The sequence below is a fragment of the Pelodiscus sinensis genome, chromosome 2 (assembly GCF_052426305.1).
Source record: "Pelodiscus sinensis isolate ZL-2025 chromosome 2, ASM5242630v1, whole genome shotgun sequence".
Classification (NCBI taxonomy): domain Eukaryota; kingdom Metazoa; phylum Chordata; order Testudines; family Trionychidae; genus Pelodiscus; species Pelodiscus sinensis.
Window position 1 is genome coordinate 119,888,889 of NC_143053.1, and position 22,602 is coordinate 119,911,490.

A 22,602-nucleotide genomic window follows, 5' to 3' on the forward strand; every position below is an offset into this window, starting at 1 on the left:
TTTTCAGATGAAACTGTATAACTTTAAATGCCACTTCTATGCTTTTTAACTTTAAAAAGGGATCTGGTGTCACTTTTCTTGTTTACAGTAGTTTCAAAGGTCATATTGATTACATAATACCTGATTGTTCTGTAATGTGCATTTGGAGAAATTTATGGTAATGGACCATGTTTCTTGTGTGTGAGAATTCTTATGCAGTGCCCCCCCTCTAAGGATGAATGTTTTATTAGATACTGATTGAGTGAAGTCCACAGCATTCCAAGGAAACAAGCAGGATGAGACATAAAAAGAGCTAATCTACCATTGAATAAATGTCTTTGTCCAGTCTAATCCTGCAAAAGCAAGTGTGGTGTTTTAGATGCTGCTTGTAATTATTAGAACTGGGAGTACTGGCTGTTGGGAATCTGGGAGCACAGGAAACAGAAAGGAGGGGGGAGGAGATGAGCCTGGGCTGAGTGAGAGCTACAGAGGGGAGCAACAGCCCCTTTGTAAAGAGGTTTCACCTTTGGTAAATAAAGGCTTGTTGAAGTTTGTTAATACCTTGCTTGCATGATACAACATTTTGGCAATGAGGATGGATCTTCTGCCTCTGAACCCACCTGCATCCTTTCTGCAAAGCCCAGGTGAGTCTCCAATTGCTTTTACTGCCTGGATCCATATATTTGAGACTTATCTGCTTGCAATCAGTGCTACAGAGATTTCTGAAGTAAGAAAGCGTGCTCTGCTAATCCATTGCCTTGGAGCAGAAGGGCAGCGTATATTTTACACTTTTCCCCTTGCCGATGATAAATATGAGACTGCACTCATTGCAGTAAAGAACTTTTTTGTGCCAAAAGTGAATGTAGTAGCTAATCGCTACAGATTTTGCCAGCGTGAGCAGAAACCAGGGGAGACTATAATGCAGTATGTTGCTTCTCTGAGGAGTCTGATTGTAACTTGTGACTTTGGGAATATGGCAGATGAGATGGTTAGAGACCAGCTCATTGAGAAAACAACCATGCTTCGTGTAAGGGAACGCTTGCTTCTAGAACCACAACTCACACTGGAAAAGGCAATAACCATTGCTACCTAGGTTGAGTCAGCTATAGCAGAAGCCAAAATAATGAGCAAGGATACAGGAGGCCCAGTCCAGGCTGTGACTCCTTTGCAGAAAAGTCCACTATTGCTGCAGACAAACAATCACAAGGGAAAACCACAGAATCGGCAAATTCAAAGCACAGCAAAAGCATTCTTTCACTGTGGATCCCCACAACACCTTGCAAGCTACACAAGATGTCCTGCAAAAGTAGCTCAGTGCAATCACTGCCAAAAGATTGGTCATTTTGCTAAGGTATGCTGCAGTAGCCAGTCCAATCAACAGTTACATGCAGTGCATGCAGTTACAATACCAGATGTTACTGTGCTGAGTGTGGACAAAATCACTACTGCACATATTCCAGAACAGATAAGGTGCGCTGTAAATGTTTCTGCCACACCTTCAGGCAAATCCCATCCTCGTCGCCAAAATGTTGCATCATGCAAGCAAGGTAGTAACAGGGCTACACGACATGCCACAATGCAAAGATCGCCTTCAGAGTTATTGCATGGAAAACAGATGAATGCTAAAACTGAACATTGCTGAATTGTTAAAGGTAAGACCTGATGCACCAAATGAGGATGCTGTGAGAAAAACAGTTGAACAGAAGCAAGCAAAGTATAAGGCTTTCACAGACAAACGGCGGGGTGCTAAGGAACCAAAATTTGTGTGTGGTTCCTTCATTAGAGTAAGAAAACCTGGAATTTTATGCAAAGGGGACCATAAATTCACATCTCCTCTTAAAATCATAGAAAAGAAAGGACCTTACACCTATCGACTTCCTGATGGGTGGGTATGGAATGCTTCTTATCTTGCACCTGCCTGTGCACCAAGAGAAGATGAAGCCAACACCCAGCCCGCATTGTATGATTTCACCGTAGCACCAACACAACAAGACATTGCACTGGAACCGGGGTTTGAGACATGATCTGTCAAACATAGACAACCACTTGTCTGGACTGGAGACTATGTTATGTAGTATTTACAGTGTTTTCAGTGTAATATTTCTGCCAACAGTATAGTGTCTTGTTCCATATCTGTTGCTGTGGTTAGAACAACTATGTTTATTTTATAATAGAGAGAGCTTCTTAAGAGAGGAGGGAATGTGGTGTTTTAGATGCTGCCTGTAATTATTAGAACTGGTAGCATTGGCTGTTGGGAATCTGGAAGCACAGGAAGGAGGGGGGAGGAGATGAGCCAGGGATGAGCGAGAGTTACAGAGGGGAGCAGCAGCAGCTTTGTAAAGAGGTTTCACCTTTGGTAAATAAAGGCCTGTTGAAGTTTGTTACTATCTTGCTTGCATGATACAACAGCAAGGAAGTTCAGAGATGGTTGAAAACTTCCATTGCAGCTTTTACACATGCCATTATGCATAAGCATTATAACATGCATGGCACATAGGTCACATACCGTTCTCAGAGTCCTTGCAATACTTCAGCACAATGGCATGAATTAAAGGACAGCTCTTTAAATCCAGAGGCTTCTCAGTGAATGCTATTAAAAAGTAACATTGTGAGTTATTTGCAAAGAAAAGAATGTAAAAGAATGTGGGCTAATTCTGTTGCAGACCCCCTGTGTACATTGAAGAAAAAGCTGTAAGCACTCTAGCTTTCCTGTGTGATGGTGATGCAAGAACTGCACTAAATGGACTCCAGTTGGCTATTCAGGCCAGATTAACTGCAGGGCAAACCTCTCATCAGGCTAGCACACAAGGTTGCTCTGTGGATGGAGTTTTTATAACAGAAGACCACGTGAAGGAAGGACTGCAGCGATCCCATATACTGTATGACCGAGCAGGTGAGTGGTTATCCTGAAGGTAGTTCTATGCAGCAAGGGCTGATTTATATAATTTTATATCTTATGAATTATTTCTTACCTTTCCCAACTGTCACTGATTTTAAGATTTTAGTCTTGAATTGTTCTGCTCTGAAAAAAGATCTGATATCTTTTCTCCTCCCCCCCCACAAAGATATTGTGGGATTTCTTATTTCTCTTATTGACCAGATCAATTGTTTCCAGCTTTATTCTAATTGCCAGTTATGCAAAATTGTCCTGAGAACTGAAAGTCAAGCTGGGTTATTTCTGTTTCCTGTTTTGGCCGAATTCAGACACGGTTCTCCTAGGCATTTGTTGGTAAAAACCTAGGTCCCCTGATGTGGTAAATGTGCAAGAGAGGGTGAAAACAAGTGACTGATGTGTCCCCTCCATATGGAGCCTAGAGGAAGTCATTGAAGCCGAATGTGCACTTTAGTACAAAGTGGTAATAGCGGTTTGGGCAAGGTTGGTCATGGATTTTTCTAGTCGGCATCCAAAAATGCTGCTGTTTCAAATAAAATCATTTGAGTAGTTAAAATGTTGATAGGAAATTGAGGAAGCAGTTTGCTGATCTTTGTCACAGAACATGTCATTTCAAAGCATTTTTTTGAATTAGCCTAATGTTTATTAACTGCCGTTTTTAATGTCGTTTGTTTGGTTGAACCCCAAACACATGACCAGAAGAGAGTACCACACAGGTGTGCTGAAACAGTTTGTGTAGTGAGGGAGCAGAGAGCCTTTGAACTAAAGTGTAAACCCTGAATGTAATGGAAATCACCTCAAGCCAGTACCCCTAGTTCCAGCACCTATGTTGGCACGTGCTTTCATGGAAATAATCCATTGCTCATGTCTGATCTGGGTGCTTTCTTCCGGATGCTGCCATTTGCAAAACACCAGTGCTCCGAGTCCCAGTCTAATCTCAAGAGTGCTGTTTTTTGGAGTCTAGCAAGAGTTTAGGAGCCTTTTCAGTTCCAGTGAGGGAAACTTTCTTTTCCGCTAATTCTAGGTCTCCTCTGAGCCCTGGTATTATGGGGATGTGTAAGGCCTGATGCAGTAGTAGCTGTGTTGAAATATTGCCATTCACATAACCAAGTTACCTTTCTTTTACAGGACTGCTGCATGTCTAAATCTTTAGAGCAGTGGATCTCCTCTACCTTTTTCATATCAGGATCCCAAGAACCTCCTTCTCCTCTGCTGGGACCCCTTTCTTATTTAGCATTATGGGAAGGGCAAAATGGTTGTCTTCTTTAAGCTGAGAAACAGGCTTTAGAGCAGTATAATACTTGTTTAGCACTATAAGCATTTTCAAAGAAAGATAATCATTCTGAAGGATGGAAAATTACATGTTTTATGAAAAACACAGCAAATATCTTACATGGGATCCAGAAATAAATTAGTGACTGTAATGATGTATGTTGTTGGGGGGTGGGCTGGGGTGGGGAGGGTGGGATTAGACAACATTAGTTGACATTGGCACGACTAAAGGTCACTAAAAATTCGACAGTAGTTGTGTTGTTGCTGTTATGTATTTGGTTTGTTTGGTAGGTGTTTTGGAGAGAAGGATGTTTTACATTAAATGCTTATTTTGTAGGTAAGTTGGCTTCAGTGGCATTTTATTCTTTCTGAAATGTCTTTAAGTTCTCATATACACAACAAAATACAGTTTGAAAATCTGAGTGGTTCACTTTATTTTTGGAGTTGCTTTATATGGTAATGAATTTTGTGGTTTGCTAATGTCTGGCCATGTAGGTATAACTGCGTATAAGGATTCCTAATTTGATACCAGCTCTTGCTGAATTCGTGACTTGGCAACATCATGTATCTCCAGTGTTGGCTATTGGTACCTTTTTATGCTGGAGATGTGAGAATTAAAGATCGAATACTGAGGATTAGATGTTTCCTTATACATAACAATTTATGTGGTAGTCTGTTGGAAATATGTGAATGATCTTGCATCTTAGCTTCTAATAATTGTGTCAAGAAAAGTTTAGAAAATGGATTGACTTAATTTTGAGGTAGATCTATTAAGATGGATTATCTCCAATTACAACACTTACCAGATCTGTGATGATAGATTTGTGGTTGGATTTGTTGTTGTTTAAAAAAAGAAAGCTTTGCATGTGCCTTTAAGGTTTCTGTTACAAAGAGAAACTGTGATCTAAGAAAACAATCTTTATTTAAAGGACATCCATCTAGCAACTGGTTGGGTGGGTGGGGCAGTGAAGACAGAGTTAACAGATCAGTGGTAAACAGCAAAAAGAGCAGTGTAGTATCTAGAGATAGAAGGGAGATGAAATTGTGGCAGTTAAGGAAACAAATGACAAACTTCACTTTCCTAATAGAAATGTAGCCGTGTTAGTCTGGTGTAGCTGAAACAAAAAACAGGACTATGTAGCACTTTAAAGACTAACAAGATGGTTTATTAGGTGATGAGCTTTCGTGGGCCAGACCCACTTTTGATCTGAGGAAGTGGGTCTGGCCCACGAAAACTCGTCACCATCTTAATAATAAACCATTTTGTTTGTCTTTAAAGTGCTACATAGTCCTGTTTTTTGTTTCACTTTCCTGGGTTCACTACTATGTTATGTATCTTTCCCACTGTTTGTCATTTTGCTGTCTCTTTATGGCCTAGTGTCCTTTGAAATGCACGTTACCTCTGGTGATGTGCTGCGTGCCCTCAGCTTCCTCAGTTTGTCTAGTTGGAAATGTATCTAGATGCCATAGTATGTGTCTCTCTGAAGCCACTAATTCAAATAAAGCATATTAGATCAGCTGCTTGACATTGTGGTAAATACACTGGGTTCCATTCAATTGACCTGCAAGGGTATATCATACATTGACTTCTTAAAGGTAAAAATTGTGTGCTCTGTGTGTTAAAGAGCCCATGATGTATTTTGTAAGAGATGGGGTTTGCCTTAATGTATCTTGCTACAGCATTTCCCTTCTCACTACTCTGTAACATGTATAATCTTGAGCATTGCCTTTAATGCTAGACTTACTGCAGTTCAGTAATGCTTTAGGTATATATTGTGTAAAGTGATTCTGGACAGTAGGTACTGTATAGATATAGAATTTCTTACCATATGCTCTGACTGGCACATGCTGAATTAAGATAGCCCTTCCAGTAGAATATGTCCCAAGAAATGTATTTGGCCTAACAGTGGTGAATGGAAATTATTACCACCATAAACGGTGTTAATAACTCTGCATTTAGCTAATGCCAGGTGGTTTAGTGATATTAATCAGATGTTATTTGAAATTGAGAGTTCTTGTCATCTTATGCAAATATGGTCAAATAAATATTGAGGTTTATTATTTTCTTTCATAGTGTACTTCTACCAGCCACTACCCAGAAGCCTAAAGAGCAAGACACTCTCAACTCAAACTGTATAAACTCATCCCCTCATGGGGATGCTACTCTGTGTGCATATGTGCGCACACCAGGGAAGACTGGATTTCATATTGTAGAGAAAGAAGTGGTTCTTATGAAACTCAGGCACCAGTTGTATGCTGTGGCTTTTGTAATGTCCCAATGGATATGAGCGGAGCAAGTGATTCTGGTCATCTTGTAGTTTTTTATCTTGATTTTATTTCAGTTTAATTAAATGGGTATAATGGCTGATAAAGTACAGGCGGTCCCCGGGTTACGTACAAGATAGGGACTGTAGGTTTGTTCTTAAGTTTAATTTGTATGTAAGTCGGAACTGGCGTCCAGACTCAGCCGCTGCTGAAACTGACCAGCGGCCGACTACAGGAAGCCCGAGGCAGGGTTGCTCTGCCCTGGGCTTCCTGGAATCAGCCGCTGATCAGTTTCAACAGCAGCTGAATTTGGACGCCTGGGACAGAGCAGCTGGGGCGCTGCCGGGTAGGTCTCCGCAGTGCCGCACCTCAGCGCTGCGGGAACCAAGCCGGCAGCACCCCAGCTGCTCTACCCCAGGTGTCCCCAAGTCAGCCGCTGCTGAAACTGATCAGCGGCTGATTCCAGAAAGCCGGGGCAGAGCAACCCTGCCTCGGGCTTCCTGTAGTCAGCCGCTGGTCAGTTTCAGCAGCGGCTGACTTGGGGACACGTGGGGCAGAGCAGCTGGGGTGCTGCCGGGTTGGTCCAGTAGCGCCGAGGAGGGGCGCTGCGGGACCAACCTGGCAGCGCCCCAGCTGCTCTACCCCAGGCATCGTCGGCGAGAAAAGCCTGGTCTGCCTGGGGGGTGGGGGGGGGCGCACTAGCTGCGCCCCGCCCCCCCCAGCAGACCAGGGAGACGCGGAGCAAAGCCGTGGAGGACCCAGGCGGCGGCACCGTGGTGCGTCTGGGCTGTCCCGCTGCCCGCATGCTTCGCTGCTTTGCTCTGCGTCTCCCTGGTCTGCTGGGGGGGCTCCCCCCAGCAGACCAGGGAGACGCGGAGCAGCTTTTCTCGCCCCGTAGGACGCGGGCGGCGGGACCGCGGTGCATCTGGGCATCCCGCCGCTCCTGTCCTCCGGGGCAAGAAAAGCCCCGTTCGTAACTGCGGATCCGACATAAGTCGGATCCGCGTAACTCGGGGACTGCCTGTACTGGCTTTTGTGCAGTGTTCATCTTATATTATTTCTATTACCATAGCGCCTAGGAATCCCATTCATGTAGCAGGACCCTATTGCGCATGGCACTGTACAAATCCAGATGTAAAAAAGGAGATCCCCACCTCTAAGCATGATACCAGAAAGACACAGACTGGGGAGCACTCATAAATAGAGACACATTTATTGGTGTTAATGGATGAATTGATACAACACTGCCTTTCGGTTACACATATTTATATTCCCTCTTCACTTTTTATATTTTATTTTTGTATTTCTGATTGATGTTATTAATTCAGTCAACATTAATACAAAGATAAATAATCTCTGTGATATTTCAGTTATTTATTAATTGCTTAGATTAATAGAGTCTTTGGCCTCTGAGTTTATTTAGACCAGATACTGGGAATATCTTATTATCTAAAAACCCCTTCAAATTATTTTTTGTTTTAAAAAGTCCTCATTCATGAAGCTGTAAAGAGCCCACACATCAGTTATGTGTAGGCTGTGGTTTATATACTGGCTTTTTATGTATTCTTGTAAGTCTGAGGTAGAAGGCCGCTTCTTATCTTTCCTGGCATTCTGGTCTCCCTTTTAGTGCGTACTTGTTATCCCTCATCCGCTGGGTGGTTACATTGTTTTCTGGCTGACAAGTATTGGATATGGGTCAGGCAGAGAGACTATTTTGTCTGTACAAAGATTGGCACAATGAGACACTGACCTGGTTGAGGTCTCTAGCTCTGACTGTTAATGTAAATGTAGAATAGTAGTGTGGCCTTTTCCATGTGTGCCACCATCAGGATTTTGATTTGCTCAAATACCTTGATTACTCTACCTTCTAGCCGAACATTAGGATAGGCTTTAGATGTGGTTTTCAATGCAGTTCTGTAACTTCTTCTGAAGCCTGCAGTAGGTGGGGCAGAAATTGTGTAGGATAGTCAATGACAACAATAACTTAAGAGAGGAAAAAAGAAAATCAGGGCCAGAAACCTGATGTGCCTCAGTGGGGCTGCCCCAGCAGTGTCAGGAGCCCGGCGCACAGGGAGCTGGGCTGCTAGCGTAGCAGGGAAGGAGGACGTAGGGACCGGCAGGGCACAGTGAGGCCATCAGCACTGGGAAAGCTGACCAGGAGGCTGGCAGCTGTGCCAGGGCTGGGGGCACTGGTAGCAGGGGGGCTAGATATGACCTCCTCTGGTCTGGCAAAAATCCCTCATCTGGGCCGAGTCAGGTCCTGAGGGTGCCCAACCAGTGAGGTCCAACCTGTATTACAAAGTAAGCTCCCAGCTAGCAGCCTAAACAGCACATGAAAGCACTTTTATCAGAAAGAGAGAGACAAATGTGTTGTCTTTACTTTTAAAAGACCAAGAGACACGTCTTCCAAGAGTGTGATGCGAGTTCAGCTGCTTGGGTTTTTTGCTGCTGGCTGAAGTTGAAAGCTTGAGTGCTATGATGGAGCAGATATTCTGTGTATGTTGGCATGATAATGAGTGCATACCAGTGCGCTCTGTGTGGAATACTATTAAAAATAGCTGTCTGCAGGGTTGTAAGTTTCAGAAGACCACACTTGTGAGCCTAAATTCCAGTTGGAATAACAATATAATTACAATAACCATATGAGGCATGGGCCCAGTCTTTATCCAGTTAAAGTCTATAACTGTTTTACTTTTCTGATCAATGGCAGAAGGTTTTGGGCCTCAGAAATCAAACTAACGTGCACAGCGCTTATTATGCAACACCTATGAATTCGAAGGACATACAGGCAGTCCCCGGGTTACGTACAAGATAGGGACTGTAGGTTTGTTCTTAAGTTGAATCTGTATGTAAGTCAGAACTGGCGTCAGCCGCTGCTGAAACTGATCAGTTTCAACCGCGGCTGAATCTGGACGCCAGTTCTGACTTACATACAGATTCAACTTAAGAAACCCAGGCGTCCCCAAGTCAGCTGCTGCTGAAACTGATCAGCGGCTGATTCCAGGAAGCCTGGGGCAGAGCAACTCTGCCTTGGGCTTCCTGTAGTCAGCCGCTGGTCAGTTTCAGCAGCTGCTGACTTGGGGACGCCTGGGGCAGAGCAGCTGGAGTGCTGCTGGGTTGCTCCAGTAGCGCGCCTCCTCGGCGCTACTGGAGGAACCCAGCAGCACCCCAGCTGCTCTTCCCCAGGCGTCCTGATTCAGCCGCTGCTGGTAAGTTTCAGCAGCGGCTGAATCAGGACGCCTGGGGCAGAGCAGCTGGGGTGCTGCTGGGTTCCTCCAGTAGCGCCGAGGAGGCGCGCTACTGGAGCAACCCAGCAGCACCCCAGCTGCTCTGCCCCAGGCGTCCCCAAGTCAGCCGCTGCTGAAACTGACCAGCCATTTCTGCAGAGCACGCGGGCAGCGGGACAGTCCAGGCGCGCCGCGGCTGTCCCACTGCTGGCGTCCTCTGAGGCTTTGCTCCCCACTCCCTGGTCTGGGAGTCCTCCAAGGCTTTGCTCCCCGTCTCCCTGCAGACCAGGGACTGCCTGTTTTCTAAATATGGCCCTGTGATTGTGAATTTTTGGGCGGGGGTTCAGGGACGAAGAGAAATGTAATAGTTGATTTTATGTGTAATCAGTTGTTTTATTAATGCATTTTTTATTTATGGTATCTGTGAATCAAAGCACACCAGGCATTTAACAAAAAGAAAACAATGCAGATTACAAGGAAAGTTAAAACATGTACATATTTAAAACAAAAAAGCTTGCTAACCAAGTATACATACATTTTAAAATATAAATTATTTCCCTTTCTTAATTTCCCCCTTTTATTCTTAATTAGGGATGTAAAATAGTAGTCGAGACCACTACTCGCATTCCCCCCCTCCTGCTGCCTCTCTAAATCAGAGGCAGCAAGGAGGGGAGCAGCAGCCGGTGTTGGGAGGAGCCAGCTTAAAAGGCAGTTCCCCCCTGCACCATCTCAACAGTGCTGCCTGAAGTGTGGAGGGGGACAGGGAAGGCTGCTCTGGCAGCAGCCCCTGTCTGCGGGGGATCCCATCGGGGAGTTGGGATCCCCGTGGACAGGAGCTGCTGTGGCGAAGCAGACTAGTCCTTGTACCCCATACCTAGTTGCTTTCTCTCCTCCTGAGCTCCCTTCCATTTGTCAGTGTTTTTCTGATAAAGAAAGTGCACGGAACTGAATCCAGTATTTCAGGATGCGGTTGCAGTTGAGCCTTGCTACAAAGCTTAAAGTCTATCGAGCAGTAGTGTTAACTACCCTGATGTACGCCAGTGAGACTTGGACTGTATACAGGAGGCACGCTAGGCAACTGAACCACTTCCACACGATTTGCCTCCGCAGACTTCTGAGGATCCGGTGGCAGGATAAGGTGCCAGACACAGAAGTCCTTTCTAGAGCAAGTCTGCCGTCAGTTTACACCCTGCTGATGAAAGCTCAGACACGCTGGGCAGGCCATGTTGCAAGGATGTCAGATCATCGCATCCCTAGACAGCTCTTCTATGGTGAGCTGTTTCAAGGGAAGCGATCACACGGGGGACAAAAGAAGCGATACAAAGATACGCTTAAAGCCTCTCTCAAGTCCCTGGATATTGACACGACCTCCTGGGAGACCCTGGCACAAGACCGATCAACATGGCGCACGCTGATCTACCAAGGCTGTCAAACATCTGAAGCCAGAAGGACAACCATAGCACAAGAGAAGCGAGCACTCCGTAAAGCCAGAGTTGCAAAAGCTGCAACAGTGGTGCCCACACATGTCTGCCCAACATGTGGTAGAACATTCCGTGCCCGTATCGGCCTTATCAGCCATTTGCGGACACACCATGAACAGTCCATAACCCGTTAGATGTCAAGGTCCTCTTCGAATACGATGGACGAACAACAGCAGTTGAGCTGCAGAGAAAAATTATTTCCTCCGGGCCTTGTGTTATGACATCGCTGTGTATTCAACTACATTGGTTTCTTTGTTAGTATCTAACGTTCAAATTCATCCTTAAATCTCTTTTTCAGTATTGCAGCTTTCCAAGTTTCTCCCCATCTGAACTGGGAAAAAAATTGGCATAAGAGTGGAAGCGCCACAGTCCCGCAGCCCGGATCCTCTGCGGTTTTGCTCCGTGTCTCCCTGGTCTGCTGGGGGGGCCCCCCTGCAGACCAGGGAGACGCGGAGCAAAGCCGGGGAGGACCCGGGCGGCGGCACCGCGGCACGTCTTGGTCCTGCCGCCCGCGTTTCCATGGTCTGCTACGGGAAGAGGGGGGTGCAGCTAGTGCCCCCCCCCCCCAAGCAGACCAGGCTTTTCTCGCGGACGCCTGTGGTAGAGCAGCTGGGGTGCTGCTGGGTTGGTCCAGTAGCGCCTAGGAGTGGCGCTACTGGACCAACCCGGCAGCACCCCAGCTGCTCTGCCCCAGGCGTCCCCAAGTCAGCCGCTGCTGAAACTGACCAGTGGCTGACTACAGGAAGCCCAAGGCAGAGTTGCTCTGTCCCGGGCTTCCTGGAATCAGCCGCTGATCAGTTTCAGCAGCAGCTGACTTGGGGACACCTGGGGTAGAGCAGCTGGGGTGCTGCGGGGTTGGTCCCCGCAGCACCAAGGTGCGGCGCTGCGGGGACCTACCCGGCAGTGCCCCAGCTGCTCTGTCACAGGCATCCAGATTCAGCTGCTGTTGAAACTGATCTGCAGCTGATTCCAGGAAGCCTGGGGCAGAGAAACTCTGTCTCGGGCTTCCTGTAGTCAGCCGCTGGTCAGTTTCAGCAGCAGCTGAATCTGGAGCCAGTTCCGACTTAAGTACAAATTCAACTTAAGTACAAACCTACAGTCCCTATCTTGTACGTAACCCGGGGACTGCCTGTATAGGATCTGGAATTTTGGCTCATATCTAGTTATTACTGAGTAAAAAAAATCATTTTCCATAAATCATATTTACCAGTGCAAGCACAATTAATAAATGGAGGGTTTGCAGGTTTGTGCAGTTACATTCTTGTATATGTTTCTCACTGTTCCTTTTTTCCTCTCTAAATAGGTGAAGAGCATTACAACTGCATCTCTGCACTTCATAAATCTATGCGAGGCTCAGATGAAAATGCATCTCTTTACTGGCTTGCCCGTATGCTTGAAGGTGGTGAGGATCCATTGTATGTGGCGAGAAGGCTAGTGAGGTTTGCAAGTGAAGATATAGGTGGGCAGCACACAGAAATTTAAAAAAAATAATGATGTACATCTATCTATACTATTATAAAAGGGGGCATCTGTCATGGAAAACATTTGAGAAGTTTCTAGGGGGAGGCAGGCCCTCAGCCCCGCCCCCACCACAGGGAGGTGAGGAGGAGGAGGAGGAGCAGCACAAGTGTGCCCCACCACCACCTCAGGGAGGGGAAGAGCATGCATGTGCCCCAGCATCATCCCCTGAGCAGCAGAGAGGGAAGAGGACACATGGCCCCAACCATCCCCCGCCCCCGGGAGCAACAGGGATTGAAGAGGCTGCACAGCCCAAACCTCCCCGCCCCTGGGAACAGCGGGAAGGGAGGAGGCCACGTGTATGTCTGCCCTAACAACAGGACAGGTAATGCTCGTAGTAATAACTTGTGAAAGCTCTTTGGTGACTTTTTGAAAAATCTGTTCATTTAAAAAACAACAAATGAAAGTCTGTTGCCATGATTTGAGTTCAGGGCTAAACTATTTCTTTGGCATTCAATGATGATACCACTGACTGGAGGACTGCATTCAGTCTTCCACTTCACATGGTAGTGGTTTGATCAGCTCTTACAGGGAAAACATACATCCCTGAACTTGGGATTCCATAGATAGTTAAATAAAATAACCTGTTTTGATTTTAAAATGTCTTTTCATTTGAACTTCAGTTATCCAGGAGGCTCTAGACACACCCACGTTTTCCAGTAATTGAGAAAACTAATTTTACAAATCATGCTGACTTCAAACTTCAAAGCCTGTTTGCTGTACACACCTTGTCGGTTTATCCACAACTGGCTGATTCACCAAGACGTCCATTATACCTCTTTAATCTGGCAATGCTGGGAAACAGAGTATACCGGATAAAAGAAGTTACTGGGCCAGGAAGGGTGCAGTAGGGTCTGGGCACGAGGGGGATAAGGATGGCATGCTTACCTGGCATCCCGCTCCTTGGGGCACATGTGGCTTTGTGCTCCCAGGCACTGCCCCCTGCTGCTGTGGGAACAGCAGGGAAAAGCCTTACAGGAAGCTCATTGTTGCATAGTCATTCCCCCAGCTAGGGGAGAGGGAGCAGCAGTGCACAGAACTACTTCCTCCTCCGCCTGCCAGGGTCCATACCAAAGCTGTTCCCGGATATGGGGCAGCCGAAATACAGATGTTCATATGTAATACTTTAGGGAGCATGTGATGTTTGCAGTCTTGGGGAAACCATCTTCTATATATTATCCAAAATCTCTGTATATAAAAAAACTTTTTCCATGGAACAACCGAGTGGTGTTATCATGTCACTCTGGTGTTCCACATGCTCCGCCCTCCCACAGGCTCCCTGCCCCAGACACTGTTTAGGGATGGCACGACTTGCTCCAGGGCCGCTTGCGTGGGGTTGTTCTTGGCGCTCACGGGCTGCTAGGCCAGCAGGCTCAGGAGACACGCCAGGCGTGGGGAGAGGTGCCCCACGTCCCCAGCCTCCTGCTGCTCCATCCTCCGCCACACCTTGAGTGGCTGCATCTTCAGCCCAGCACTGTGCCGCTCCACTGAGACCCAAGCCCTGCCCAGCCACACGTGGGACTGAAGCAGCGAGCAGCACTTCTGCAGAGCAGGCGAGGTGGTGCCCAGAAGCACTGACCTGAGTGGCCTGGGCACTCTGCCTGGTGCTGCAGCCTTGCTTTCCCTCCTCCCCTGTGCAGCTGGAGCACCAGTGCTAGCTTCTGGTTGTGGAGGGATGGGGGCAAGGCAGGACAGAGTAAGAGAGCCCAGAGCCTCGCTCCAGAGGGGGGAGGGGAGAGGGAGAAAGCCCCGAGGTACACTGCAGGGGTGGGAAGGGAAAGAAAGCCCTGAGCCTTGCTGTAGGGGAAGGAGGAGAGAGAGCCCCGAGCCTCGCTTGGGGGGAAGAAATGCGCTCCCCTCTCGGGCTGAGGGAACAGCAGCGTGCGAGCGCACTGTTTGGAGGCTTTCTCTGAGTTCCCATTGGCCAGATTCCACCTAATGGGAGCAATGGGAGGCCGAGTCTGGGACTGGCGTGGGGCTCAAAGACAAGAAAGTGCCCCTACCCCCTCATGCCCAGCCCCTGCACCCAGGGCCAGCCCGAGCCATTTGTGCGCCCCGGGAGCACGGTGCCGCCCCCAGGAGTGCGACGCATGGCCCGACAGCCCCGCGCAGCGCCCTCTACAATGGGGTGGGCACGTACCTTGGGCTGGCTCTTACTGCACCCCCAGCCCCCTCATTCAATCTTCCACCCCCAGCCCACTCCTTCCCCCTCCCCCTTGCCAGACATCCTGCCCCAGACAGCTTCTGCCTCCTAACTCCCAACCAGACCTCGCACCCTCAGTCCTTCCTGCACCCCACCTTCTGCCCAGATCCTGCATTCCCATCCTTATCCCACTCACTGGCAGCCCTGTCCTGCACACTGAAGCCCTCATTTTTTGCCCCACTCCAGGGCCTAGGGGGCCTACAAAGTCTACCTATCCTGGAACCCCATAAAAGGCCTGGAACATAAGTTCCTCTCCTCACCCTTCGGGGCAGGAGAACCAGGGAAATGAGGTGTTTTGGTTGGGGGCCACATCATTGAGGGCTCGGGTTATTTAGAGGGGCTTTTTTTTTCCTTTTCACTTGTATGGTCCCCAACTGATTTTTCTGTGGGTCAATGGACCCCGACCCCAAAAAAGTTTCCCACCCCTGCAATAAACAAAGACAATGTTGAAACCTTTTTGGACATAATATTTTACTTTATTTAAAAATGAAGCCTGGCCAATAATCCCGAATTAAGGGCCAGTTCACATCTGGCCACAGCATCCTGTTCCCAGCCCCAGCATCCTGTTCCCAGCCCCCCTTCTGCTGCAGGATGGTTAGGAGGAGAGGCCATGATCTGGCTGCGGTGGACAGAGAGGGGTTGGCAAGTGTAGCAAGCAGGGGTCACAGCCCCCTAGTAACCCGTTTTCTAAAAAAGTCCCTCCATTCATTAGAAGAGGTATTACTTGATAGCATAGTTGAAGAGAGCACTTGCTATACTTGGCTGTTTTTAATTTACTTACATGTGATCTTTTTGTTGTAGGAATGGCAGATCCTTTGGCATTAACACAAGCAGTTGCTGCGTACCAAGGCTGTCATTTTATTGGAATGCCAGAATGTGAGGTAAACCTACTTGTATGAGCATGCACGTGTTTGTCACTAGGTTTATTTTGTCCATCACTCATGATTTGTGTAATATTTACAACTTCGTATTCTAAGTTAACTCTTTGCATCTTAATCAGCCAAAAGCAAAAGGAAGTTTTATTATCATTCAGTCATTCATTTATTAGGGAAGATTCATTGTGCAGTAGCTCCTACAGATTAGACAAGGACATGACCTCTTGTTACATGTAGGAACAACAAACTAAATAATAGTCTCTGGGTATTCTAGACTAAATTCCTCTGCCAACAGAGGCATGTAAAATAGTCTACCCAACATAGTCAGTGAAGCAGTGATTTAAATATCCCTGGCTTCATTAAAATAAAAATGGCCGCTGCGCTGTGCCAGCTCAGCTGATTGTCGGCAGAGCACGGCACTCAGAACGCAGATCGGTCGACAGGGGAAGCCTTTGTCGAACACTCCCTTATGCCTCATGAAACGAGGTTTACAGGAACAGTCAACAAATGCTTTCCCTGTCGACCGATCTGCGTCTTGACTGCCGTGCTGTGCCAACAAACAGCTGTTGGCAGAGGCATGTAGTCTAGACATACCTTCTGTTACTAAGCGTTTACAATCTAAAAGTCACATAATATTATTCTCCGTTTTGCAGGTCATACTAGCCCAATGTGTAGTCTACTTTGCTAGAGCACCCAAGTCTATCGAGGTGTACAGTGCATACAGCAATGTCAAAGCATGTTTGAGAAACCACCAGGGACCACTTCCACCTGTTCCACTGCATTTGAGAAATGCCCCAACAAGGCTCATGAAGGACTTGGGCTATGGTAAGGGCTATAAATATAACCCCATGTACAAAGAACCTGTGGAGCAAGAATATCTGCCAAAAGAGCTGAAAGGAATGGACTTTTTTAAGGGAAATAAAATGTAAGTGTCTTACTGTGCCCTTTTTTATATATATGAAGTATTTTTTTTGCAGCTGGGTTGAAAATCTCTTCACACTTCACGCATATACCTCCTGGGCTGACATGATGAAACTATTGGGTCCATGATTACTCTGTTACCCTTCTTTTTTTATAAACTTTTTGGAGGATGTTTTAAAAACAATCTGTAATTGCACAAATTAGGAAACTAAAGGTGGCTTTTATTAAGTTGTTAACATGCAACATGGCTTTTGCCCTTTAAGGACAATAAACGTAACACTGAAGAAAACCAACTACAACTGTGTCAGAACAACATAATGAAGGAGTGCTATATAGTTTTAAAAACCCTGCCAGCTTCCTTGTCTTATTATTTTGAGGATATTTGAAATTATACAGAATAAAATATGAAATTCTATGGTGAAACAAAATGTAATTACAATGTAATACTCATTATACTGTGTTTTAAACTGTTTTTGATATGACAAAATGTCATAAATCAATAAAGCTGTTCCAAAATAATTTTTCAGTTATTTATGTGTATGACTTAACACTTTTTTGTGGTAGTGATGGGGTTCTTAATATTATTATGATGTTCTTATTTCTAATAACCAGCTTCCTGGCAAATACAAATAATTTTCATTAGACTGATTTAATGAGATTGAAAGTAGCATGACCCATCCCATTAAAAAATGGCAGCTCTCTTTATTTTTTTTTTAATATGATGCATTCTTTAAATGTAACTTTTTGGAAAGCAAGACCTTATAATACTAACTTATCTGTTAACTACTTCCAGCCTTGCTCAAGAGTTTCCATTAGCCTGAGTCAAGATAGTTGGGAGGCACAGATTTGACTTGTCATGATAGGAATGGAATGGCAACTGTTTCTCTCAAAAGACAGTGGCTTAAATACCAGTACAGTTCAGTTTTGGTGTATCCTTTTATAGCATTGTGGGTGCCTAAAAAGTCCAGTCCTCAAGCATCAGTCCTTGCCAGGGATAATGCAGGCGAAAGGTGCAGGGCCAGAAAAATGTAGCTCTAACACGACTAGTGTTTAAGGACTGTTGCACTTTCTTCTTTAAACCACCTCCGTTTAGTCTCTTTGACTTCCTGGCACACCCATTCAGTGTGGTCTGTAACTAGCTAAATCCTCCCAGCTTGTGGTATCATTATTTCTTGCAGTTGCCTTAGTGTGACGCAGATAGATAATTTGATCTACCTGCATAGAAAATGCACTGACTCTTGGAATATACACAGATAATTGATCTCCTGGCATAGACACAAAAGAACTTGCAAGGAGTTCTGTGGAGAGAGCTTCCTCTGTAGATGTTGCAGTCACTTTGATCTCCTTTGGTTTTTGTCCAATACTGTATTATGATGCTTCATGTTTTATGGTATACCATCTTTCCTCCAACAGGCAAATAGGACATTGAGCAGATGTTTAAGTGCAGTATGTCCTCCTTGTTTCACTATTTCAGCTGTAATTCCAACTTTTCCTGTCACTGTTTCTGGTGCTAGGGAGGTGATTTGCTTTTTCCAGCACATTTATAGATGATTCCGTATCTAGCACTTAGATTATCTGGAGTCTTGGAATCACATTTAGTGCTGCTTCAGAACCCTGGTTTCACGTGAATTGAGTTTCTGAGGGTGTTCCATCCAGCATTACATCTGTTTGCTTCTGTCAATTATGTCTCCATTAAGAGATTTGAGCTGGGCAGCCTTCTTGGCTGAAGGACATATTGCTAGATTGAATCCAGCATACATACCTCATAGCTCTCCACTCTCAAAAAACATTTTTACCTTCTCGCACAGTTTGAGCAAGTATCATTGAGTGCATTGGTTTGCTATTCATGTGCTCTTACTAGCGTGAAGGTAACATAAATCACAGGAGAGGGATACATTTTGTGGTAATTGCTTTGCATTTTTAGTTTCAATAACTGGAAGTATTTCTTCAGAAGTGTGCTGCAAACCAGTCTTTATTTTGTACAGACAATTCAGGTTTTTATCCGTGAAAGCTCATGACCTAATACATTTGTTAGTCTCTAAGGTGCCACGAGACTACTCATTATTTTTACAGTTACAAACTAATATGGCTACCCAGCTAAGACTTTTTATCTTGTACAGTCTTTTAACCTAAAGTCAAAGTTGCACCTATATGGATATTCATTCTGACTGTTTTCCATGCTGCATCAGCATTCAGAGAAGATGCTATCAATGACACAGCTTCCCTGTGATTTGCAATGAATTGGAGACACCTTGCTTGGTCTTTTGATAGTGCATAAGTGGCAGCGTTGTTTGGTACACAGGATTTTCTGCAGTAAATGCCCTTTTTTTGCAGCACAGTGCAGTCTTCTTGTGCAAACTGAAAGTATGAAGAGCATCGTATATACTTTCTGCTGGTGACAGTTAAATCCAGTAGGTGCCACCTGGGTTTAATTCTGGGGTGTCTTCTGGTAATCACCTTCGAAGTTGGTGGTGTCGTCCTGGAAAAAGATAATATTCACAGTAGATTCTGCTTCAGCTGAAGCAGTCCCAGACTTCATTCCAAAAACACAACACAACAGAGCACCTTGCTAGTAGGGAGCCAGGCAGCTGTATGATTGGACAGACCTTGACTGGCATGAGTTCTTATATAGCCGGTGTATGTCACCTTCCCTTGTCAGTAACCAATAAGGGTAAACCATATTAACTGAATTGCAAGCTGTCAAGGGGCAGGCCCCCTCGACGGTCCGGAAGTCCCCAAAGTTTGGGTCACTGCCCCCTTTTTCCAGGGCAAACACGGCCCGCAGACTCAGTCCATAGCAAAGTTCCCTCTATCCGGGTATATACGGCCTGGAGGCCTAGTCCACAGGGAAGCCCCCCAAACTGCTAGGATGCTGGCCTGTTGTGGGGTGGGGAGGTAGGGAGGAGCTGGACCCTCCCATTCCACCGGGTTCTAGCCCAGGGCCCTGTTGGCAGTGGAAGATTCTTCTGCTGGCTTGGCGGGGCTGCCGGCCGAAACACACCAAATTCCGAGAGAACGATCCTCCGCCCTGGGCTACTTCCTGCCGTTCCCGGCACGCTGCTCAGCTCTCGGCATCGCACGTTGGGTCGAGCCCTCTTGGACAGCCTCCCTGGCTGGGGCTGCTGCAGCTGCAGGTGCTCTGGAGCTCGGCCTGAGCTCCTTCCACTTCTGGTGGTCAGCTCCAACTGAGAGGCTCCAAGACTTTTATACCCAGCCTCTCCCATGAGCATGCCCAACAGGGCTATGGGGTGGGGCCTTTTCAGCTAGCTGGGCCAGACCAGCTCCTTGCTCCTCGGTGTGAGGTGGGAAAACCCCGTCTCACAAGCCTTGCACAGGTTGGTAATGCACAGGCCTCAATGACTGCAGAACTCCAGTAGTTTTTGCCCATTATGCTTCATTTTTTCCTGTACTGTGGTGGCCAGTGTGTAGTAGGGATATGAACAGGTAACAGGTCAACTGTTTTTACATAGTAAGCATCACCGTTTAGTGAGTGATGCTTACCGGTAACCAGTGACTTTGGAGCCCCGAGTCCCCTGGGGCTAGGCACCAGCAGCCCTGTGCAGCCAACAGCCCCGGCGAGCTGGGAGCCCCCCACCCCACCCATGGGATCCTGGTTAATTGGTTAAATCTAACATTTAAATGGTAAACTAATTAAATGGGATTTTACATCCCTAGTGCACAGTGGCTATATCTCATAATCTCAGCTGACACTAGTGTTGAAATCTCCCAGTGTTAGCTTATTGATAACGCTGTCAAATTGCTGATAGAGCAAGTCCTTCTGTTCAGAGAGAATAATATCGGGACATCTAGCCTGATGTTAGCAAAGCCACTTGCTATAGCTATTTGGTCATGGGTGAAAAATAATGTTTGACTGCATAACCTAGCATGTGCTCACAGCAGTCTTGTCTGTGTGTTCCATGTCAGAAAAAAATGTACTGTGCCTCACTTAGAGAGCCTGCCAGCTAGTCTGGTTTCTGATAGAGGAGCTATATCAGTGTCAAAAGCTACTCCAGCTCGCAGTTGTGATGGAGGACTTCCTAGGGTCATTGGCCTCCTCTAGATTGTTTGACATATCAGTGAACACTGTCTTCACATTCCTACAAGCAAGTTTGAAGAGGGCGACCATTATACCCAAACCTTTTGTGTGTATGCCTAAGCAGAAAAAAAAAAAGGAGACTGAGGCTTGCCTTACAATCAAAGCCTCTCTTGATGATACTGACTCAGCGCAAAAGCTTGGAGGCTGACACTTTTAGAAGCCAACATTGCTACAGATGTTATAGAGTACAATTGCAGTCCCAACTAGGGGTGTTACATATCGGTTAATTGAATAGTTGAGTAACCTCATGAATTCTAATTGATTAGTTGACTATTCAATAGTCCCTGGGGGCGGAGCCAGCAGCTAGTGCGCCTCACTCCCAAGGAGCTCCCTGCCATGCCATGCTGCTGCTGCTGCTTTATCAAAGACAGCTGTGTGGGGTGCCGGGCAAGAGCGGGTCTGTGAGAGTAGCCAGTTTAAAAACCAGCTCCCCTCATGGACCGGCAGCCTGTTACCCTGTGCTGTTGCCTCTGATAAAGAGGCAGCAGTGTGGGGTAGCAGCAGCCCTTGTCTGGGGGGGAATGGGGGTCTGAGCTTCTGGACCCAGCATGAGCCGGAGCTGAGCTGGGCTGTCTGCCTGCCCAGTTCATAATACACTTTAAATGCAGAGCCACAGCAGGGGTAGGTCCTGGACCCATTGCAAGCTAGGACTGATCTGGACTGTTGGCCAGCCTGCTAAGAAAATGTACTGGTGGGGGAGGGGGGGAAGAAATGTGTGTAGTCTATAGCATTAACCTATAAAAGCTTTTGCTTATCGGTTAATTGACTATACCATTACATCCCTTGTCCCAACCACCTTACGTTTTCTCCTCAGTGGCTTTGGTTCAGGGCTTTCTCCCATAGCCTTTATTCAGACACAAAGTAGCTGCAAGACAGCACTCCCAGATGGAGTTGCTCCTTTGTGGATACTGCTTTTCATTCTAATAGGTATCTGGCATATCCTCCACCACTCAGTATCTCATGAAAACAGACTGAGAATTCTGACGTTGGATTCCATCACCTTCACATTTAAAACATATCTTCCCAAGACTTCTGACAGTGCAGCAGAGTTTGCATGTAAATAAGAAGTAATGTGTGTGACCATAGGAATATAATGACCTTTATAGATTTTTAAAGTCACAAGCGCCCATTATGATGATCTCTTCTCACCACTAGAATGACACTGGTCTTTGAGCAGTTTGTGCAGTGGAAGGAATATTTGACCTTTGACAAGGTCCTTTGACTTTCATATTGCCTTTCCCAAACGTTTATATAAAAGTGTAGCAACACATCTCTATCACCAAGTCACCCTCAGCAGCAGGGTGGAAGGCTGTGGCTGGAGTAAATCAGTCCTTGTCCACAGGCTTTTCATTCTTAAAAGTTTATTTACAGTTTTCACAAACTAGGCCTCAAAATTGTCCTGAGAAGCTTCCTTAAGCAAAACTTCCAACACAAATTATTTTTCTTGCTCCTACCAGAGCTCCTGGTCATCAGCCCCTTTCTGAACAGTTGTAAACTCAGTATTTCCCCTGTAGGGACGAAAACAGCTCTTCCCCCCTAAGCAGAACCTTTTCTCTTTGCCAACCTTCCACAGCTTGTTTCTTGTCCTTCCTCTCTCTCTTTCTCTCACTGCAAAAGGTTTTTAAAGGTCAACTGGGAGCTCTTAATTGGGCTTACGTGACTCTAATTAACCTAAGGTAACCTCTTAGTGCCTAGAAAAAAGGGCTTTAGCCATTCTAAGACTGATACACCTGCCTTCAATCACTCCTATAGCTGTCAGGTCTGATTTTGTCATGCTCTATACATGAATCGTATAACCAACTATCTGGTGAAATGCCAGCATCTGTTAAATAGAGAATAGCACTGCTACACTCCCATTTTGGGTAACTGAAG

At 46.1% G+C, this 22,602-nt stretch overlaps 1 protein-coding gene across 2 annotated transcripts in view; it reads left to right on the plus strand.

The window, feature by feature from the left end:
* The window catches only part of WRNIP1 (WRN helicase interacting protein 1), a 42,556-nt gene extending 25,392 nt beyond the window's left edge, over nt 1-17,164 (plus strand). The window contains exons 4-7 of one of the 2 annotated variants that reach the window (XM_075921355.2): nt 2,643-2,872; nt 12,421-12,519; nt 15,640-15,719; nt 16,367-17,164. In XM_075921355.2, the coding sequence (XP_075777470.2) occupies nt 2,643-2,872; nt 12,421-12,519; nt 15,640-15,719; nt 16,367-16,642 (685 nt within the window). In that variant the 3' untranslated portion in view covers nt 16,643-17,164. Of the gene's footprint in view, nt 1-2,642; nt 2,873-12,420; nt 12,577-15,639; nt 15,720-16,366 lie in introns of both variants that reach the window. The other variant, XM_014569769.4, reaches the window with a different exon arrangement.
* Nucleotides 17,165-22,602: the final 5,438 nt, after the last annotated feature.